Source organism: Sphaeramia orbicularis, chromosome 13 (genome assembly GCF_902148855.1).
Source record: "Sphaeramia orbicularis chromosome 13, fSphaOr1.1, whole genome shotgun sequence".
Taxonomy (NCBI): Eukaryota; Metazoa; Chordata; class Actinopteri; order Kurtiformes; family Apogonidae; genus Sphaeramia; species Sphaeramia orbicularis.
The window spans coordinates 40,077,806-40,101,335 of record NC_043969.1 but is presented as its reverse complement, the minus strand read 5'-3'; the positions used below and the strand labels follow the sequence as shown (position 1 = coordinate 40,101,335).

Genomic DNA, 23,530 nt, shown 5'->3' with positions numbered 1-23,530 from the left:
CTGGTTTTATATTATTATGAACAAATATAATATGATTTACATAAACACATAATACAATAACACATATATGTAAATACATATTCATACACAGATCTATACACACATATACACCTACATATATACACATACATACATTTACACACACTTACCACATACTTATACATCTTTATCACACCCAGTGAGGTTCTCATATTTCATGCATGAAACGCTTAATAGGTCAGCATTTGTTTTCTGGGTGATATTTACGTATTACGACACTTCTAGGTGTTCCTGAAGGTAGCATGTGTTGATTCATGCACGCGCCCTCTGCCGGACATGGCGGGGACCACGCCCCCGGACGTCGTTGTCAAGGAAACGCGTCGTCGGTTGCTAACGTGTACACAGACAAGTGGGACAGCAAGAAAGTCTCCACTTAGCCGAGTTATTTCTAACTTTTATCACCGGCAGACCTGATGTTAGTCCTCAGAAGAAGTGTGTGTCATATGGAGTGTCTCCTTTGCCAGTTTATTTACGCACCGAGAATGGTTAAATTAATTATTAGCACCGCTGACGTTAGCAGATGAACTAACTACCTACCGGTTAGCTGAGTTAGCATCTAGGCTAGCACACCTGAATATCTGTCGAACTCGGAGGATGCAGCTTCTTCAGGACAACTTCTTCTACCACTCGTATCCTACATGTTATTCTAATCGTTATTCATTCACCTGTTTGTTGTCGGAATTGTAAAAAAAAAAAAAAAAAAAAAAAAGTTAAATTAACCCCGAAGTTGTTGGCTTTAATTTTTACGTGTGACGTTCAAGTGCCTTGTGTTATGTTCCTTAGCTGCCTCTCTTTAAGAAATCCAAGGTTAGGAGCTGATAAAGGCCTCGGAAATGAGAGACAGTTGCTGGTTGAAGAGCAGAAGTTATGCAGGGCAAGAGCTCGTAAGTTTTCCCTGGAAACAAACCGACGTCGGAGGTCAGTTATTAAACTACTACACTGATTGTGCATGAGAATCAATGAGTCTGTGGTTTGTCACTGTTGAAATGAGTGTGTGTAGCTGCATAAACCTGTCTAAGAGCTGTGTTTTGCCAGTGTGTACATCATGCACAGACAGCTTATGGTTCTGTTCTAGGCTCAAGGCCTTTCAGGGATAGTGGGAGTTGACAGGATTGTAGTCTAGACCTGGAAATAGATCTGGTCCTGAAGGTAACTGCAGGCCAGAGCCATGACAGGACTGACCCTGGGGGTAGAGTTCTGTAGTGAATGAAGGCATGAAACAGTGGGTTGAAGCTTAGTATAGTATACTTAGGAAAAGGGTTTTAGTTTCTATTCTATTCTATTCTATTTAGATAATGGCTATAATAGGGTTTTTTTCTATGATTTTAAGACTTATGTGCAGCATCCAAACCATTTCAGGCATATTTCTGGTTGTGGAATCCTCAAGAAGTTTTGTCTTTTAGCTTTTTATTACTATATGTTGCAGGTGTTTTAAATCCATCTGACTCAGGCTGCTACAAACTGATTGCACTTAATGTATTTATCGTATTGAAATTATATTTTAACTGTATTTCGATTGCATTTTGAATAGTATTTTAATTGTAAACCAACAAAGGGAAAGTGCTGCTGGGTCTTCTTGGTGATTATCCACAGGTGCTCTTTGGAAACTTGTGGTGTGTCTTACTATTTGGAGTAAAAAAAAAAAAAAAAATCTGCATTAACATACAAGATTTCAAAAAATATTCCAAGGCACACTGTAGGATTTGTGTAAAAATAAAATAAATAAAAAAGTATTTTGTGTTTTAATTGTATTTTGCACTGTAAAGCACTTTGTGACTCCCTGTCTGTGAAAAGTGCTCTACAAATAAAATGTACTTACTTACTTTTTACTTGTTTATTATCAGCTCTAGCTTTTCATATTGTCTACACAAGTTTAGTAATAACAGGAATCAAAAAAAGTGATACTAAATTCTGCATGTTTTGATGAAAAATGCTAAATTTTCCTTGTGGGAGGAGAATACCCTTAATCCCCTATCTATTTGCTTAAATCTAGTTCAAAATTAGGGGAAATATTTGCAGATTTGCATATCATAGACTCATACATCCTCTGAAAACCAAGGGAAAACTTGGTATTTCTAATGCTGTACAAAAGTATACAGAGTATGCTGCAAAAAAAACTACTAAAACTACACAAATATTCTTAAATATTATGAAATTACTTTGAGCAAAACCCTGCAGTTGATGTAAACATATGGCATAGACTTATACTTCTTAAAACTAGAATAAAAGTTGAGCCTCTTTATTGATTTATCTTGTCTCTTAGTTGTCTTAACTCGCTCTTTTTAATTAATATGCTGTAATTTATTGTTTTTTTAGGGTGCCTATTGTCATCAGGCTGGGGACTACAGCAGAATACTAGCCATGTTGGCTAAGCCTGCCGTTTTTACTGTTATTGATACAGTTAATTAATTGGGATTGTCCACGATATATTATAAACTAATACACTAAACTAAAGACTTGTAAAAATACCAACATTTGAGCAAGCTTTTCTGACTACAAGCAAAGAAATGAATTGTTTAAGACAGACTGAGAAGTTGTGCAAGTGGTGCTTAAAATACTCTCAAGATATTATGCAAACCACAGCTTTAGCTTGTTATTGGTTTATGTTATTATGACAAAGCTAGACGTGTTTTCTTAAAATAACACCACATTTACGATTTAAACATGCATGAAAATATTATTTTCTCATATATAAAAAAGACAAATTTTCCAGAAACCAGGCTTTTTTATTTCCATTTATTAAAATTCTTGTGTTTAATGTACTTAATTCATTATATAATACTACTTAATGGATAGATATATGATTTTTTTTTATTTTTTAACAGTAAATTTTGTGCAATTAAAAAAAATATTCTTGCTGAAAATGGAGAAACAATATCAGTATCAGTTTTTACACTTACAGAAAACAGAATAAATACAAGTTTACATTGTACATGTGGTTTAATGTTACAATAATGTCTTTAGACTCGCTTTAATTGCAGTAGTTTTCAATACGGCGCAGCTCCAGACTTCCACTTAATTTTAATGGAACAGAAATACGTATTCTTCAAGCCTCATCTACTTATTATAACGGCTGTCTTTAGTTATAGAAGCTGATGGTGTTGATGAGTTCTACTTTGTCTCTCACCATAACCCACTTCAGACTTCACCGGTGCACTTGATTGACCCCATTATAATTAATGTTGTCTTCCGCTGTGAACCCTGTAGTGACTGATAGCTTTAATTTATTAATGACTATGTTGAAAACATATCTCTAGGAACTGACTCAGGTTTCTAAAACATGACCAGTCTACATTTAATCAGTTAAATGTTCCTCGGGTTCATGCTGTTTTCTTTTCTTTTTTTTTTTTTTTCAGAGCTTTGGAGGAAAGACGGAAGCAGTGGGACGTTCAGGAGCAAAGGCTGAGAGAAAACGTCCTCCAGCAACGTAGACAGCGAGTTCAGGACGCCACCGAGCGCTTCCAAAGAGCCCACCTACCTCCATCTCAGAGGAGAAGACAATGTCAGTGACACACATTAGTTCACCTCAAACTTTACTGTCCTGTCTGGATGTGATGCAGGTTGTTAACTCTGAATCCTCTTTACTCTGTGCGTTGTTTGCATTTTTTTTTTTTTAGCTTTTAGAAGGAACATGCCAAGTATTGAAGATGCACTCAATCAAATTAAAGGCAGCTTGACTTCATATAACCGACAGTCCTCGTTCTTATCCAGCAACTGTAGCATCAGCAGGTAAAGTCACATCAAGAATAATGTCGCCTTAAAAAGACCCAGAGCTACTTTTGTGGCAACTCCCAAATGAATTTTCCTCAATATTTAACCTTTCTTATGTGATTTATCAAGATTTATTGTAATATTATCCTCTTTATGTCATGTTTTTCCAGTGAAAATCAGGTATTTTCTTATATTTAATTCACTGATCATGTACAGTTGTGCTCATAAGTTTAAATACCCTTACAGAATGCGCATGGGACGATCTTGAACGTTCCAACAGGACAATGATCCAAAACACAAGGCCAAGTCGATCTGTCATTGGCTACAGCAGAAAAAAGTGAAGGTGTAGGCGTGGCCATCTCAGTCACCTGGCCTCTATATCACTGAGCTACTGTGGGGAGGTCACAAACATACAGTTCATGCAAGAAAACCCCAAATCTTAAAGGAACTGAAGGTGTTTTGCCAAGAAGAATGGGCTGCTTTAGCATCTGAGAAAATAAAGAGCCTCATCCACAACTACACTGGAAAAAAATCCAAATCTTACCAAGTGTATTTTTCTTATTTCTAGTCCAAATATCTCATCACAGTTAAAATAAGACATAATCACCTCAGATTGAGATGTAAGAACTTATTTTTAGACAATAGGTCTTGAAAATCTTATTTCAAGAAATCGTACCAAAATAATTTTCATTTGTTCCACTGGCAGACTTTTTCCCTTGAATTAAGCAACAAAAAAAATCTTGAATTAAACATGAAAAGATGAAAAACTGTATTTTACACCGATTATTTACATGTATTGATAGGATTAATGGATCAACAGGTATTAAACAGTTTAGCTCAGTAGATGGTTTCGGTCGACAGTGGATGTTTGGGTCTTTATGGGTTAATGTGGGCTGTGTCAGTGGTTCTAAAGTGGTCTTTTCTTAAGATCCACTTGTTTCCCAGTTGCCATATTGTGACACTTTTATAGAATTCAAACCAAGTAAACATATTTTTCACTAATATGCTCATAAACACATTCAATATCACTCTGAGGTTTATTTTTAACAATATATCCTCGTATTTTCATGACTGCAATCAGATGGCATTACTTTTATAATAAACTGGGTGAAGATTGCAACCAGGCCTATCTTAGTCACACACATACACATGCCAAATAGGTTACAGATTATCTAAAGTTGGAGTCGCATTAAAAAAAACCTGTAAACATGTATAGTCATAGAAAAAATTATTAGACCACCCTTGTTTTCTTCAATTTCTTGTTCATTGTAATGCCTGGTACAAGTAAAAGTACACTTGTTTGGACAAATATACTGATCACAACAAAAATAACTCATAAGAGTTTAGTTTCAGAGCTGATATCTGGCTATTTTCCATGGGTTTCTTGATACACTGCAAAAATCTAAATTTTACCAAGTGCATTTTTCTCATGTGTAGTCCAATTATCTCATCACACTTGAAATAAGACATAATCACCTAAAGAGTAACTTTTTAGTGAGGCGTAAGAACTTATTTTTAAACAATAGATCTTGAAAATGTTATTTCAAGAAATTTCACCAAGATAATTTTCACTTGTCCCATTGGCAGATTTTTTGCATGAATTAAGCAAAAAAAAATCTTGAATTAAGCAAAAAAAATCTTGAATTAAGCAAAAAAAAAATCTTGAATTAAGCAAAAAAATCTACCAATGGCACAAGTGAAAATTATCTTGGCGGCTGTGGCTCAGTTGGTAGAGCGGGTCGTGCAATGGCTAAAGGGTTGGCAGTTTGAATCCTGGCTCCGATTGTCCACATGTCGAAGTGTCCTTGGGCAAGACACTGAACCCTGAATTGCTCCCAGTAGGGCCAGGCAGTGCCTTGCACGGCAGCGGCCGCCCGCTGGTGTAGAAACTGCGCTATATAAGTTCAGTCCATTTTCCATATCTTGGTAAAATTTCTTGAAATAAGATTTTCAAGGTCTATTGTCTAAAACTAAGTTCTTACATCTCACTGAAAAGTTACTCTTCAGGTGATTATGTCTTATTTAAAGTGTGATGAGTTATTTGGACTAGAAATGAGAAAAATGCACTTGGTAAGATTTAGATTTTTGCAGTGTAATAACCAAAATCACTTCAGTTCTTATTTCAATATCTATGGCATTTTACTACCAAAAACAGTGCTTTTAGGCATTCCATGTTTTCTTTTCTGTCCATTTTAGTCACATGATACACACAGGAGTTAGTACTTGATTGCATAACCATTGTTTTTGATGATTTTTGATGGTCTAATAATTTTTTTCATGACTGCATGTAATATTTTCCACACATTTCATATTATGTCTGCATTTGTTTGCTTTCTGTTGAAGAAGCTGCACTCCTTCTCCTAAACCTCCCCCGAAGTCTAAACCCTCCCAACGCCAAGCTTTCTCTGCCGTGGAGGCCTACACCAAACTACTGCAGGAAAAAAGCACGATCCTCCTCAGAAACAGTCAAGAAGCTCCAAGGAGTCCGGAGAAACAACTCGACTACAGCCCACAGGTAAAGCTGGAAGGTCAATGCAGCATCGCTCTGGGCATGTGTTATAAATCAAGGCTGATATTTACGCGGCTAATGGTTTTGGTTTTAATGAGGCAAACTGCATAATCACAGCTCGGGGTCCCACAACAGAGAGCGTGATATTGAATGTGGAAGTCAGGGTGAGGAAGCATTTGGAAGGTTTAATGCATCTTCAACAGGTCGGCCTCTAGGGGGCAGCAGTGTGGTTTGTTTGTGGCTTTTGGGCCCGGTCAGCCCCTCCTTGGATAACACTAGGTTCAACACTCTGGTGAAATAACAAAGACTCCTCATTGGGTGTTCTTTATTAAATATTCCACCTCCATCTGTGTTCTTCTACGTGGAACACAGGCCAGATGTTTGTTAAGGTGAGGAAAATGAATTAAAAGCCTGGAATGAGTCGATCCATCCTCTTCAGGCAGCGGTTTATTAGAATTTATACCTACCACAACAACAAAAAAACAGTACAAGAACGGACGTGAAAATTGTAGGTAAATCTCTGGAACGGTATAATAGCCTCCATATGTACAGATAGATAGATAGATAGATAGATAGATAGATAGATAGATAGATAGATAGATAGATAGATAGATAGATAGATAGATTTACTTTATTCATCCCCTAGGGGAAATTCAAAATACAAAATGCGGTCACCGCTCCACAAACACAGCCATACCACATCAACACACAATAAATAAATAAATCCAGAGTATAAGTAGCTGTGAATAACTTAGATTAAAAAGAGGTAGATTTAAAAGACAAGATGTGTTTTCTACCTGTCACGTAAAAGCATAAAAACATAAAAGCATAAAAATATTATATTAAAAAAACCCACCCGAGGACAGAAGTGTTCCTGAGCAGAGACAAATAACCTTTTTTTTATAACTCACTTTTGCTTTTTTTGTTTTTGATTAATTTTTTATTTATTTTCTTTGTGCGTCTCCAAAAGTACAATCCAAAAAAAAGAAAGAAATTCACATTTTATGGTACAAGATTTTGTAACACACAAACTATAACCCTCACCCCCCAGAACCAATGGCGACCCCCATACCAACCCAACCTGGATCTCAAAATACGAAAACCACGAATAAAAAACAAATACACGTATATAGATGAAAATTAATAGAATTTACAGATATATTATCAGAAAGGTGATCAGGATAGTCACAGACAATTATGTTGCACTCTTTCTTGAACCATAATGTGAACTGGTTGAATTAAGCAAAAAAACATCTTGAATTAAGCAAAAAGAAAAAAAAAATCTGCCAATGGAACAAGTGAAAATTATCTTGGTAAAATCTCTTGAAATAAGATTTTCAAGATCTATTGTCTAAAAATTAGTTCTTATATCTCACTGAAAAGTTACTCTTCAGGTCATTATGTCTTATTTTAAGTGTGATCAGATATTTTGACTAGAAATGAGAAAAATACATTCGGTAAGATTTTGATTTTTGAAGTGTAGCAGTTCATAAAGTTTGAATTTGAACCCTGTAGGTGCTGCAAAGCTATCTTTATATTCATTCCAGCAAAAATTGAGTGGATTTCTACAACCTGTTTTAATTCCTGCTTAATTTGTTGTGTGTATAATTAGATACATCATGACATTTGCACATATAAGGTCCAGATTTTTGACGAATATTTCTCCCAGTACGACATAATTGTTTATCAGCAGCAGCGGTTGTAGTTAAAAACGAAAATACATCCAAACTTTGAGCCGATTACCTAAAATGTTCAGTTGTTGGTTGAACTGAACAGAGCAGCACAGTCAACAACCTGAAGAGGGCGGGGCATGTAATGGCTCATTTGCATTTAAAGGGCCAGTGCTCAAAATGACTTTTCTGGTGTCATTACTCAGAAATAGGGTTGAAGATGGACCTGTGGAGTTGAATTAATGAAGAATTCAGACCCAAGCAGAGCATTTACAGTTTATGTAGAGCACAGGGAAATGTTTGAAAATGAATTATTCCATTTAAAAAGCAAAATGTCACTCCTCTAAACCACACCACTGTGAATCAACTGAAACCCTCACATGCTGTAAAACTCCTGTAGTTAGTTTTAATGCTGTACATGTTGATTTTACATCCATTTGGCTTCGCTGTTGTCCAGAATGACTTGGGCGCTGCACCTAAGCCTCATTATGGCTGGAAAAACCCTGCAAACCCTGCATGTGTGAAGTAATTTTCCTAATTGAGTTCATTTCAGTTAATTTCAGTCTGTTGGGATTTTCTCAGAATTTTGGCAAACAGCAGTCAACAGCAAGACACTCAATTACATAGAAAAATAGAACAGAATTATATGGACTGAAACTACAGCTGTTTTTTCTGTCCTTTTGTACTGAATCAAGTGTCTTTTACATCAAACATAGATTATGATCATGTGTCACTTCCATATTTGTTCGCCTAAATGTTTTCTAAATGTGTAGGTTAAATCACACGTCCTCAAACCCTCGTCATGACCGTTGCATAAGTTCACCCCTTTAACAGAAACTTGTTTTTATGAAACATTCCTGCTCCTCTCACTTCATACTGTCTCTCTTTAACCTCAAATAACCTCTGACTTCTAGTGCTGGAATGTAACTCACAACTATTCACTGGAGTAAACTACTGTACAAATTTCACATACTTGTACTTCACCCATGTGTTTCCATTTTATAACACTTTTTTTCGACTCCACTGCATTTCACAAAGAAGGATTCAGCTTTTTACTACATTTTCGCTGCATTTATCTGACATTAAAAGTCACTTGTAGCTACATTAAAAACTGATAAGTATTAATATTCAGTAGTTTGCAGATTATTGACTCTCATGTGTATGTTAGTGATAAACGCAATATAATATTATGAAATCACAGAGTAACTTGAATCAGCCCTACTTTTGTTTATTTTTTTATGTTAAAGTACATTTTTGTTGGAAAAACTTTTGTGTTTTTACTGACCCAACACTTTTAAAGGAATGGTTTTTGCATTTAAAAAAAAAAAAAAAAATGGAATTATGCATTTTCAAACATTTCCCTGTGGTTTACATAAACTGTAAATGCTCTGCTTGGGTCTGAATTCTTCATTAATTCAACTCCACAGGTCCATCTTCAACCCTATTTCTGAGTAATGACACCAGAAAGGTGGTTTAGAGCGCTGGCCCTTTAAATGCACATGAGCCACTTCAGGCCCCACCCCCTCCAGGTTGTTGGCTGTGCTGCTCTGTCCCGTTCAACCAACAACTGAACATCTTAGGTAATCGGCTCAAAGTTTGGACGTATTTTCAGTTTTTATTACAACCGCTGCTGCTGATAAACAATTATGTCACACTCGGAGAAAAGTTCATTGGAAGTCTTGACCTTATATGTGCAAATGTCGTGATGTAACTAGTTATAAAATGTAACAAATTAAGAAGGAATTAAAACAGGTTGTAGAAATCCACTTGATTTTTGCCAGAATATAATAAAGATAGCTTTGCAGCACCTGGAGGGTTCAAATTCAAACTATATGAACTATTAGGGTCCAAATACACAAATAAATGAACCATGGACTAATAAAAGTGGGTTTAGCAAAATATGACCCCTTTAATTCAGGAATTTTACTTGTAATGGAGTATTTGCTTAATGTGGTCTGTGGGATTTTTTTTTACTTTTATGTCCCAAGGAGACACCAGATTCTTTTGATTTTTGCCTTGAGCTGAAAGAATTTGAGGAGCAGGAATGAAACAAAACCAAACGTCAGAAACATTATGAAAAAGAAGAACCATCAACCAGACTTTATCTATAAATTGTAAGGAGACCAAATTTGTGCATAAATAACTGTTCCTAGAGAATCTACCACCTATTTACCACTTTATATTAAATATCATGATTGTGTAAACCAGCCACATACATAGGCCCGTATACACATTGTAAATAGCAAATCACAGTTATCAGGCTCTGATTTTTTTCTCTCAGTAAAACTGTTCTGAACAGAAAGTATGACAGCCTTTCACTTTCACACTGTAAGTACAGTTATCCAAAAAAAAGGAACATCCTGTCCTGTCAAATGTCAAAAACACTCGTCTCTTTGAAGGTTTTGTGACACATTTATTTATCTCCTGACCCAAAAAATAATCTTGCTGGCTTTTTATTATCACATAAACAGCAGTGCATCTCATCTGATTGGAAAACAGTGTTTATTATAGTATTTTATGTTTGTTTAGTCTAGTTGTTTTTTTTTTTATATCAGTTTAGGTTTAGTTGTGTTTGTACTTAAAGGAATTGACAAGTTTGGGTTTAGTTTTTATGAAGTTTAGTGTTAGCTGACTCAAGGACACAGACCATCAAAGAGTCTAGACCTGCTCAAGGACCCGTTTTATCTAATTTTATAGAGTTTTTAGCCAGAAAATAGTTTTTAATCTACCTTTTGTGTAAGCTTGATGATTTTGTGACTTGTCTGTTTAGTTGTCTTGTAAAGACACTTTGAAACTTGGATTTTGAAAAGTTTCTTCCTATTATTGTTTCCATTATTATATATTAACTATTATCATTTGTCATCCATGTTTCAGGATAGTCACGTGTCCGACTGCTGTAACTCGGAAAGCCTCTCCAGTAAGGACAGTCTGGACGGCGAGGACCACAACCACGTCATAAAAAGCCTGGAGTCGTCCTGTTCATCCCTGCTGTTTGACACAGACAAGTCCCATTCAGACCTGAGAAAGCAAAATGACCCGTACCCATTGTCCGACCACACATCTTTCCCGGCAATGATGCTTCTCGGCGACACTTTACCACAACCGAGAAAACTGCATGAGCTCAAACAGAAAAAACAAGAAGACTCTGAAGGGCTCAACAACAGGACGCGTGTTCCCAGGGCTTCTTGGGACTTCACATCTATCGAGAAAACACCCAAAACGGAGACACAGCCTCCACTGCAAAACGCCACTTTATTTACTCTCTGTGAAATCCTCAGTGCAGACACAGGGCAGAGTGAGATAAACTCAAAGCAAAACAGCCCCAGTGACAACTTCATTGTCTCAAATAGAATCCCTCTTGGCAACACAGTACTCGAGTCTTCGTGTACTAAACAAGAGGCCGTGTTGGATCTGAGACAACAGAGGGTCCACAATGAAAGACAATCGAAGCATCCGTCGGCCACTGAACTTCTTCTGCCTGCCAAAAATGGCAAAGACAGTTTCTTCGGGGCTCCCACAAAGCCAAATATTTTGAATGATAGCATGACGGATAATGTGTCTCAAGAAGGAGCTCGTCAACAAGCAGGAAAAGACAAGCCCTGTCTATCCTCCCAGAAAGAATCTAGCACTTCCATAAACAATCTTAATAAGATTTCAGACTCTGAGCTCAAAACCGAGAAGCCCCTTAACACAGAGCTGCCGCAACGTTCATGTTTATCCAACATTCAGTCAAACACACCCAAGTGCCTTCAGTGTTCAGAGGAGGAAGTGCAAAAATCGCCTGTTTCCCATCGAGTATGTGAAGTCAGACTAATTAAAGGAATCCTGAAGAAGCAGTCCAAGTACATGTCAGGAGATAATGCATGTGTGTACGGCGCCGGACATTTGATCTTTGCAAAACAAGTAGCCCTAGCAATCCGAGATAGTGTTGAGCTGACCAGGGCCAAAAGCAAGGAGCTGGAAGGCAACAGCGCTGTCAAGAAGAAGCTGCGCTGGTTTGATGAGGTCCATGTGGAAAAAGAGGACAGAGAGCAGAGCGTCATAAAACAGATGAAAGGCAGGTCCTCCGATCAGTCCAAGAACAGTTCAGAGGACCACCAACCGAGTCTCAGTCCTGTCTCGGGGGCTGTCAGGCCTGGACCCGGCGTGACCCGAGCAGCCCCCACTGGTTATCACTTTACAAAACAAGCCTGGGCAGATGTCGGGGTTCAAGTCAGTTTGCCTCCAGAACGTGCAGACGAGGTCAAGGCGCCGCAGAGCTACACCAGAACCGGCGGCCCCCAAGTCCCTCCGAGAGAGCGCTGTGTCAAAGCTGAAACGGGTCCTGTTTCTTCGAGGACCAGAAAGGGCACCAACATACGACCTCAGTCTGCCTCGGAGGTGAGTCAAATTGCCAAGACCCAAGGGAAGGTGGTGGTGCCCCGCCCACCTCCTCCCAGGACGGACTCGGCAGAAGAACAGACGGCGTTCGTCACCAAGGCTCCATATGGGACAGATCCGGCAGGCGTCAACTATAAACAACCCCCGGCTGCCGAGCTGCACAAAGAAAACCCAGAGAGCTGCTTCCCACCCCACACGTATCACGAAATCAGAACAGATAGTCATGTTTTATACACACCGCTGACACCCTCGTATACCTGCCCAGTCTCAGATGGAAACACAAAGAGCAAACCCAGATCCAGCCATCAGGAAACCCAGAGCTGCAACAGAAGACGAGGGATGGCGCTCAATGAAAAGGGCCCTTGTTTAAATTGCACTCCCACAGATGAGGAGATCTCACAGCTCTGGCATGGTGTCCGCAGTGCCTTAGCCACCAAAGACGGTAATGTATATTTTGGCTGCTCCTCGTACAGCTTAGGTTTAGTTTGTGCCTTATGGAGAGACATGTAATACAAGGGTTCTCAGCTTTAGTTACTTAAGCCCCACTTCTGATTGTTAAGGACTGCATGAATAATAATAATTTAAAAAAAAAACACAATGAAAAATACATCCAAGAGGGGATTCAAAGACAAAATCTGCAATCAGTGTTCTCATCACAAAAACACAAAGACCCCCCCTGTAAAGACAGGGTTCAAATCTTGGTCTGACGTGTAGGAAAAGCAGAGATGATGTGACGGAAATTTACTGATTGAAGGTTATTAGTTTGTTCATCAACCGAGACATTCTCAGCAACTTTGACTATCATAAATTCAGGCCCAAGAGTAAAACTGAAAAGCAGGTTAATTAAAAAAAAAAAAAAAGCAAAACAAAACAGGTAAATATAGGTTTGTTCTCCCGTTGGTGGCACCGTTCATGGTACTGATGAAGATCTGGAGTTGGTGCCTAAGCAGTTTCAATGGCAACTCACTGCTCCTAATCTGTGATAAGTGCTAATGCTAATGCTAATGGTAGGTGCTGTGTGTGTATTAGGGTGGGTAAAAGTCAGAGACTGAATTTCCCCAAGGGGACAATAAAGCGAGTTAACTTTAACCTTTCTAACTTAAAAAATTAATAAGAATAATGTTGTACTTAATTTGAATAATTAGATAATAATTAGATCCCCCTACAACCCTATGCAGATAAGGCATAAAATTGCATCACTTAATTAAATCAGACTTTATCCAAGACATGAAGTGGGGCTACATTTAAAATATTAACACTGACAAATACAATTGACCATGTTTTACAATTCACACAAAAAAAAATTAATTCAGTGTTCTTTTTATTGGATTCAAGGTAAAAAAAAAAAAAAAAAAGTGACAGTCATACAACAAAAAACAACACTTTTGGATTTTGCACATAACATAAATACAATACCCACCCCATCCCACCCTCCACCCTATGAAGTCCCAGACGCATCCCAATCTGAGATTAAATTAATAAATAAACAAATAAAAGCAATAATATTAGTAGGTATGACACTCATCAGCCATAAATAATTAAATAAAAAGGAAAAAAAAAGAGTGGAGTTGGTCTACGGGCTAGATTTGAGAGCAAATGGGGTTGTGCTGGGCTGCGTAATGACACACATCATCTCTCATGATCTAGCTTAAAACTCATGAGTTCATGAGTTATCAGGGAGAGTTTTTAGTTTGTTAATAAAGGACATGACTGGGTTCCAGGTAGAGTAGAAGAGGTTTTTGGACCCCCTGAGTGTGTAATATTTTTTCAAAATCACATTTAAAACATGTTAGAACAACTTCTCACCACACTCAACTTGCATTTTCACTGCATTACCACTTCCACTCTCATATCCTTACATTACAAACAAACTGAACCCACCACGACCACAATAAGACACATGACCTAGATCCTACTTTGACCCTGATGTCAGTCGTTGTCTGGGTCCTGAGGTCTGTTTGATAAAGTTCACACCCATAAATGGAAAGCCCAGGACTGAAACAGGTCTGCTTCTGTATTACATTAATATTAATAATAATAATAATAATAATAATAATAATAATAATAATAATAATAATAATAATAATAAATTTTACTTATAGTCACCTTTTTTGGCACTCAAGGACACTGTACAGTAAACAAGAGAGTATAAAACAAGCAATAAAACAGTAAAAAGCAAAAGGCAAAAAAAGTACTGAACTATGCATACTGACGACTCCATTTCTGATTTTTGTAACTTTTATCTCACTACTCTCTACAGTCTTATGTATTGTCAGGTGGTTTCAGAGTTTCAGTGATAATTTGACTTCTTTTATGTGACAGTTGTCTCAAATATGCAGAAAATGTATTAAATGAACTGCATAATGTTTAACTACATGCCCCAAGTCTTAAGAGAACCTGTTTTTTACTAGAAAGCTGAATTTACTTGATGCATAACTTACGTAAGTATGCCACATAGTCTTTTTACCTCAGGCTTTACAACTGGTTATTCGTTACTAATTTAATGAAAACAAAAATTATATCCGTAATGACATACTGTCATATGGCAATCAGTAAAACTATTCTTTCTATCTAATAAGGTGCATACTGTTTTATTTGTGTCTTAGAGGCTTGAGGCTGATGAAAATGAAACCAGTCATGTCTGGAATAATTAAGATGTAACTGATCCTAAAGGCTTCCTCTGTTACAATGGCCTGTTATGGACATCCGATTACTGATGAGTCTTAATTCTTAAATGTGTCATAAGTGTCATATCTAAACTTTATTTACCACAGAATCTCTGAATATATATATATATATATATATATATATATATATATATATACACACATACATGTTTATAAGGTATTTAATTAATTAGAAGTATCTTTATTTGTTTGCCTCCCACGTTTAAAGGTCCAGTGTGTTGGATTTAAGGGAATCTAATGGCAGGCATTGAATGTAATATACAGTTGCGGAAAAAAATTCTTAGACCATCAAAAGTCATCAAAAACAATGGTTTTGCAATCAAGTTCTAACTCCTGTGTGTATCATGTGACTAAAACAGACAGAAAAGAACACATGGAATGCCTAAAAGCACTGTTTTTGTCAGTACAATGCCATAGATATTGATGTAAGAACTGAGGTGATGGTTGGTTATTATCAAGAAAACCATGGAAAATGGATAGATATCAGCTCTGAAATTAAACTATTATGAGCTATTTTTGTTGGTATCATTACATTTGTCCAAACAAATGTACCTTTAGTTGTACCAGGCATTAAAATGAACAAGAAACTGAAGAAAACAAGGGGCAGTCTAATGATTTTTTTCTGCAACTGTATATAGTGGAAATATAATATATTGTAACATTAGATTTTAAAAATGTATTATGTACTGCATCAGCGTTTTCCACATTGAGAGCTCCAACCCAAAATACATTGCACAACTCTTTTTGTTCGATCGACAAATGAGTTGATTCCGTTACACAACAATAAAATGGATCTGTTTTCAGAACTAAAAAACAAGAGAAACGTTTATGGAAAAGGCCAAAATCTTGTGAACAAGGACTTAGGCTATGTTCAGACTGCAGGCAAATGTGGCTGAAATCCGATTTTTTTTGCTCATGTGTGACCTGTATCCAATCTGTTAAAGACAGTTTGAACAGCACAAATTCATTTTTTTTCCAATCCAGCCCAGGCCACTTTCATATGTGGTCCTAAATCCGATACGTATCTGATATTTTGCAATACGACTTCAAGTCTGAATGACCAGGTCGCATTTATACGACCTTTACATCATTGAAATGCAACAAACATCACAATTCTACTCCGAGACGAGATGCCTCCGTATTTACTTTTGTAAACAGAGTGCATACCTGCGTGATCACGTATTACATCAGGACCTCTTTTGCACATGAGGGTCACTTCAGAGTCGCATTCAGTCCATCATTATATTTGTCCAAACAAATGTACCTTTAGTTTTACCAGGCCTTCAAATGAACAAGAAATTGAAGTAAACAAGGGGTGGTCTAATAATTTTTTCTGTGACTGTATATAATAATTATGATTTCATTACGACTCGTCCAGGGTGTACCCCGCCTTCGCCCATAAGTACCTAGGATAGGCTCCAGTTACCCCCGTGACCATAGTGAGGATAAAGCGGGTTCAGATGATGGATGGATGGATGATTTTACTAGTGTATAATCATCTGAGAATAAGAATGATTATATGTTCATTAAACTGGTGACATGTTTATGGTATACGACACCTTTGCCTGTTGGTTGCTGGGATAGGCTCCAGCCCCCCCGCAACCTTCAACAGGACTAAGCAGTTCATAAAAAGAATGAATGAATGAATGTTTTCAGTGTGTTAGAATGAGTCATTGGTTTCTGCAGAGGGGATGGGTCACCTCCATGAAATGGATGTTTCTATATTAGCTCAGAACAGACTTCTTCTTGTTTTTTTATTGTTTTATTGCAGGAAGTGTCCATTACTGTCTCCTAATATGTTGAACACGGACCAGTTATTATCCCTTTAACCAAAAAGCCCAGAACAGACCAAACACTGTCTCTAATGAGGAACTTTATCTTTCAATGCAGCCACCGTAGGGGAGGGTCACTGACGTGGTTGTAGTCACCTGATCTCAATTTCATTAATATTACACACTAAGGCCCAATCCCAATTCACTGCTTGGCCCTCCCCCTTACCCCTACCCTTTGGCCCTTGCACTTGGCACTACCCCTTGAAACAGCGCTGCAAGGTGGAGGGGTTGAAACATTCCCCTATGAAATGGGACAACCCTTTGAGACCTGTTATGTCATCAGCAGTCATTGATGCCGCTATAAACAGATGTGACAACTTTGTTTCCAAAAGTATTCCCCGTGCTGTCAGCAGCTGTAACTGTTTCTGTTGCATGGACTTCGGGCATCTTTTTGCGGCTATCAACCATAAACCGCAGAAATGCGATCTATAACGTATTGAATGGTCGATCAAATGATTAAGTTGTTTATGAAGAACGTACGTACATTTGTGTGTTACTTTCATCACACTGCTGCACTTTTTGGCTGTGTTTACCTCCATCTTGCCAATGATTCGAACAGAATTTTGGGAGACTTGTCATACCCGCCCGTTTGTAGTGTGGTCCTGAAAAATCTCCGTTTCGAGGGTCAAACAGCCTTCCCCCTTTACCCCTACATCTTGGCCCTTGCACTTGCACTTGGGACTACCCCTTGAAACGGAATTGCAAAAGGTAGGAGTTGAAACATTCCCCTATGAAATGGGACAACCCTTTGAGACTTTTTACATCATCAGCAGTCATTGATGCCGCTATAAACAGATGCGACAACTTTGTTTCCAAAAGTATTCCCCATGCCATCAGCAGCTAACTGTCTCTGTTGCGTGGACTTCGGGCATCTTTTTGCGGCTATCAACCATAAACCACAGAAATGCAATCTATAACATATTGAATGGTCGATCAAATGATTAAGTTGTTTATGAAGAACATACGTACATTTGTGTGTTACTTTCATCACACTGCTGCACTTTTTGTTTGTGTTTACCTCCATCTTGCCAACGATTTGAACAGAATTTTGGGAGACTTGTCATACCCGCCCGTTTGTAGTGTGGTCCTGAAAAATCTCTGTTTTGAGGGCCAAACAACCTTCCCCCTTTACCTCTACCCCTTGAAACGGAATTGCAAAGGGTAGGGGTTGAAACATTCCCCTATGAAATGGGACAACCCTTCCAGACCTGTTACGTCCTCAACAGTCGTTGATGCCGCTATAAACAGATACGGCAACTTTGTTTCCAAAAGTATTCCCTACGCCGTCAGCAGCTGTAACCGTCTCTGTTGCATGGACTTTGGGCATCTTTTTGGGGCTATCAACAATAAACCGCAGAAATGCGATCTATAACATATTGAATGGTCGATTAAATGATTAAGTTGTTTGCGAAGAAAATACGTACATCTGTGTGTTTCTTTCATCACATTGCATCACTTTTTTGCTGTGTTTACCTCCGTCTTTGCCAATGATTCAAACAGAATTATGGGAGATTTCTAATACTCCTCCATTTGTAATGTGGTCCTGAAAAATCTCCGTTTCGAGGGTCAAACAGCCATCCCCCTTAGCCCATCCCCTCCGACTCATTTTAAATATTACAGTTTTAGTAATTTTTTATCGCACATTTAAGTAAGAAATGCTGCTGCAAAATGGACAATCTATCCTTGATATATACAACAATTTTGTGTTTTATGTAGGAATTTAGGGTAGGTCGAAAGATAGGGTAAAGGAACGGGAGATTATAAATTCAATTTCATCCCACTCCTTTTCGAATGTTGGACTTTCTTTCATATAATCCTTTTGTTTTTTGGTTGTAATGCAAATTCGAAAAAATAAATAAATAAACAAACAAGCAAAGAAACACTTTTATAATACTTGTGAAGGACTGTGGGGCACTTCAGCTGATATTGTTTCCTGTCTTTCTGTAGTTCTGCTATGTGGGTTATTTGTTTTAATTGTATTTGCGTTGTGTTTCAGTGAAGAATGCTGTGAAAATGCAGGCTGTGGACAGTGTACGATCTGGGAGGAAAGTCGGAGTGGATACTAGCAAACCTGCACCGGTTTCAGGCAACAGAAGAACACCTCTGTCGTCTCAGGTACATGCATGCAGTTGCCCTGTGGGTAGGAAGAGTGAGCATAATTGCAAAAGATCAGTAAATGGGTGTGTCTGGACTTGTTAAATCAGTTTTGCAGGTCTGTTTTTTTTTTGTTTTTTTTGTTGTTTTTTTTGATACTGTCCTTAGCGTTGGAACATTTGACAACATGACACAATTTATGCTTTAGACTTTCTGGATGGACCTGAGTTGTCAGTTTATTGCAAACAATAAAAGAAGTTACATAAAGGTTTATTTATGACTGGCTTTCTGTCTGCCTATTGTAGCGCTTTATGCCCATCCCCTGATTTTTCACTATTGTAACTATTACCTAATGTTAATGAGAGACTTAACTGACTTAATATGTTTATTTTGTTTTGTGTAGCTGATAAAGCAGACTGTCGACCCAGTTAGACCTTTTCCCAGTACGCATGACATGGCCTTTCAAGAAGAAGGTATGGTGTGTCTTAGATAAATCCAAAATTAGTCTTTTTATTATTACTATTATTATTATTATTATTATTATTATTATTAGGCTCGAGCCCAGGCACACATGCCGGCGAGGGCCTATTAAAACTGCATGGTTCCGTTTTTATTATTATTATCCTGTCACCACTTTGCATGCACATTTGACCCCCTGAACGTTAACAAAAAGTCAATTTTATTTGAACAAAATTCAAGCCCGGTGAAGATGAATTTTATTTGAAGTCGCCAAAAAAAAAAAAAAAAAAAAAAAAAACGCAAAATGACTTGGCCATGCCCCCTCAAAAATCAAAAACATTACGTGTAGGGGTGTGTATTGGCAAGAATCTGGTGATACAATACAAATCACAATACTAGGATCACAATACAATATATATCACGATATATCATGGTACTGTTAAAAAGACAATTTTTTGTTTTTTTCCTTAAAAAAAAAGATTATTTCCTGGAAGAACTGAATTACACCAGAAATATGCACAAATACTAAACACATTTTTATTTGATCACAAGAGGGTCTGATGCTATATCACAAAATGTTCCAGTGTTAAAACTCAAATTATGTTTTACAGACATTACAGTTTAAGATCCTGCTCAAACGTTCATATTCTATTAGTTCATAACTAACATCATAACATTATTTTTGTGCAATCCCAACAAAGGAACTCACATCGGCCTCTCTCAGACAGTAAAAAGTGCTTTTAGGATGCTTCAAATAACCATTATTTATTAAAACAGTGTTAAATGATAATACATAAAATATAAACAATAAAGAAAAACAAAAATGAACCTCCGCCATGTCTGCATTTGAATAAATACCTAAAGATATCAATACAGTACGTTTTAATATCAATACAGTATTGTGAAATGAAATATCGCAATATATATTGCAGAACTGATATTTTCTAACACCCCTAATTACGCAGATGGGAAACCTACCCAAATTTTTTTCCTCGTAGAAAAATGAAACTTGCTGCACATATAGCCCATGGTAGGACAAGTTAAAAATTACATTATGGCCCCGCCCTAAACCCAACAGGAAGTCGGCCATATTGGGTGGAAGTGTGGACCTATAAAATCACACCCCTCATACTTTCATCATCTCCTCCTAGGGTTTACATCCAATTTGCATCAAACTTGGTGAAAATGCCCTACACACATGTGATCAAAAGTTATAAATTACATTTTTGATCAAATGGTGGGCGTGGCTGTGACAGTCTCGCAATGCAGCGGCCATTTTCAGACGTATGAAAGTGTGTGTATTTCGCAGAATGTCGGATCGAGTGCACGATGCCGTGTCCTCCCACTGTTGGAGGCCTCGGCGGTCTCGTGGGGAGGCAGTCAGGTGGGAGGGCGAGGGCCTTAACACCGCTTGTGGTTTTTAATATTATTATTTTGGTGGTTGTTGTTGTGAGGAGAAGGCCTCATTTGCAATATAACCAAGAAAACACTTAATTAATCGGCGTAAAAACAGTTCAAAAACAGTGAAAACATAACAAATAGAACTTAAATTGAAGTATACTGAGAACATTGGTATTTAGTAGTGATACGAGTAAAAACAAGTAATAAAGAATGAGTCAATAAAACAATTAAAAACATTTAAATTCTTCATCATTTGGATGGAGGACAATTGTCATAACATTAGGATTAAAAAGTTACAAGTGATGTAATCTTAAGCCTCATGTGCCTTAAGGGGCTACAGGGGTTTGTAATTATTATCTAATTACCGCTTCTGGGTAAGGAACCAAGTATGCTAACTTCATTGATCTTGATTTTCTACATAACAATAAAAAAACACTGAAAATTTTCACAATAGTACTAGTAAGTAAGTCTTGTTATGTCCTGCAATAACACACTACGGTTGAAATAGAGTGCACTATAAATGGATTAGCAAGGTTATGTCCTTTTTAAAAGAGGAGAAAATTAGATTTTCAAAATGGGGAAACTTTAACAAATTCTACAATAAATGGCAACCATTTATGAATTTTTTTGAGACAATGTAATTCCCTTCCCATTTTTTTATTTATTCATTTATTCATTCATTCATTCATTCATTCATTCATTTTTTCTTATGTTTATGTCACCAGTTTAATTATTTTATACAGACTATGTTTTAGTATTCTTTTCATTGTATTGTTTGACAGTTTTATTGTTATTTGTTCCAAAAAAAATAAATAAATGCAAATCTAAACGTAATGGTGTTTACAAACACAGTTAATGTTGACATCAGGGTGTCCTGGTATTTATATGTACCTTTAATTCTCTTGTATACACTTCAATAAAAATATGAAACAAAACAAAACAAAACAAAAAAAAAAGACTGACTGCGTTGAATGTGATGTTGCAGCTTTAAAGAGCGCCGCCCAGTTACACAGTGATGGAGTGCACGCTGGCGGCCTAATGGAAGACAGGGATGCTATGGCTGCCATAGAAACAACCCAAACACTGAGGCCTGGAACAGTGCTGCAGCGCGGCCAACAACAAGGATTTAGCAGCATTTCAGTGGAAGAACAGAAAATCCTCCTCTCCCTGGACAGACTAAACCAGCAGCTGTACTGTGAGCGCTTTGTAAAGGCTGTTGATCAGGATGTTTATCAGCCTGTCGTCATCTGTATCTGTCCAGTTGTTTTTTTTTTTTTTTCTGCTACTTACTGCTGTGTTTGCGTTTGCAGGTGTGCAGGAACACTCCGCTGCCTCGCGAGGCCTCGTACGTCTTGATGTTCCGACGGTAACTACAGCTACGATTTCCAGTCAAAAACACCACCTGCTTCAACATTTTGGCCGACTTTGATAAATATGTTTTATTCCTCGCCTTCTATCTCTGTTTTCAGACCAAAGAAGCGAACGCCAAAAACCATCAAAAACATCATCCGTCCTCATCTACCAGCCGCTCTCAGTACCACAAGAAATTTTGACTTACAGCCGCTCGGCCCAGAGCGGCTTTTACTTCCAGCGGTGCTTCATACCCGTTGTAACCGAGCACTTTATTATCCACTAAAGTAGGATCATTCGCTTACGAAACAAAATGTGCCTAATGGAGTAGCTTAAGAACAAAGACGCTCGCAGTAGAAGTCCAAGAAAGAAATAAAAACCACATGTGGAAAATGATATTCACATTATTTTTGTACTTTCCAACTGCTTCAAGGAGGACACATGGTCATAAAACAGTTAGAAATACAGTCCTGTGCAAAAGTCCTACAATCCAACTTTAGGTTTGTTGGTTTAACCCATAAAGATCCCAAACCATCTACTGATCTAAATTATTTAATACCTGCTAAATTCTATCAATACTAGTGCTGGGCAGCGATTAAAATTTTTAATCGCAATTAATCGTGTGGATTTTTGCGATTAATCGTGATTAATCGCATAGTTATATTGGGGGGGGGGGGGGGGGGGGGGGGGGGGTTGCCAGCATCAACAGTGTGTATTTCCTTTCAGTGATATTTCAGACTTGAAGTACTCCGGTGATAAAAAATAATTCCACATTGCAGCACTTCCAAACAACTTTGTCCTTCTCAACCTCACCATCTGAAGACATTTAAAATGAAAATGTCCATGTAAAACACCGGTACTTTTCCCCACCACTTTATATCCGCTTGTGAGTGATTGACAGGAGTCTTAAGCCCATTAATAAGTACTAATACCAATAAGCCCAATAATATGTGATGTTCAGTTGTTCAAAGCGAGCAAAGGGGGCTCTCTAGTGGTCGGAATAAGTGTCACTAATGTATGTTTTGTCCTTCTGGTGTTACTGTAGTCAATTCGGACATAAGAAGACACGTTTCTTTCACTCTGTTTGTATGGCCCCAAAAACGTTTGTCTGCGAGTATTTTATGTTCAGATGTTGTGAGAATGAATAGCATCAAATATATCTGATGTGAACCTTTGTTGCTGGATAAAAAGACGTTGTAAATCTTAAATTAAGCTGTAAATGCTAATCGTTAGCGTGTCTATGGATTTTCCCACTCAAGTTAGCATCGAGCTAATCACATCGTAAATAAGTAAAGGTTAGTTCAAAGGCTGGCATATTATACCTAAACACAACCAATGAATTTACATAAACTTAACATGAGCCTGCATAAAAAATTAGCAACCTATCTGCGACTGCTA

General features: G+C 37.5%; 1 protein-coding gene across 1 annotated transcript; it reads left to right on the top strand.

Annotated features, from left to right (window-relative positions):
- Positions 1–335: 335 nt before the first annotated feature.
- On the top strand, positions 336–22,715 carry cep126 (centrosomal protein 126). Its single transcript, XM_030152935.1, has 11 exons — positions 336–668; positions 838–957; positions 3,396–3,541; positions 3,657–3,768; positions 6,094–6,265; positions 10,804–12,751; positions 18,825–18,943; positions 19,326–19,395; positions 21,768–21,977; positions 22,093–22,148; positions 22,252–22,715. Exons 1-11 carry the CDS (start codon positions 634–636, stop codon positions 22,333–22,335), a joined length of 3,072 nt encoding a protein of 1,023 aa, XP_030008795.1. The 5' UTR covers positions 336–633; the 3' UTR covers positions 22,336–22,715.
- Positions 22,716–23,530: the final 815 nt, after the last annotated feature.

What these genes read in the sequence shown, in the direction of transcription:
- cep126 (XM_030152935.1), top strand. Translation starts at nt 634, where the DNA reads ATGCAGCTTCTTCAGGACAACTTCTTCTACCACTC. An exon ending in GAACACCTCTGTCGTCTCAG is followed by an intron (nt 18,944 to 19,325) that starts GTACATGCATGC and finishes TGTTTTGTGTAG; the next exon opens with CTGATAAAGCAGACTGTCGA. An exon ending in CATGGCCTTTCAAGAAGAAG is followed by an intron (nt 19,396 to 21,767) that starts GTATGGTGTGTC and finishes GTGATGTTGCAG; the next exon opens with CTTTAAAGAGCGCCGCCCAG.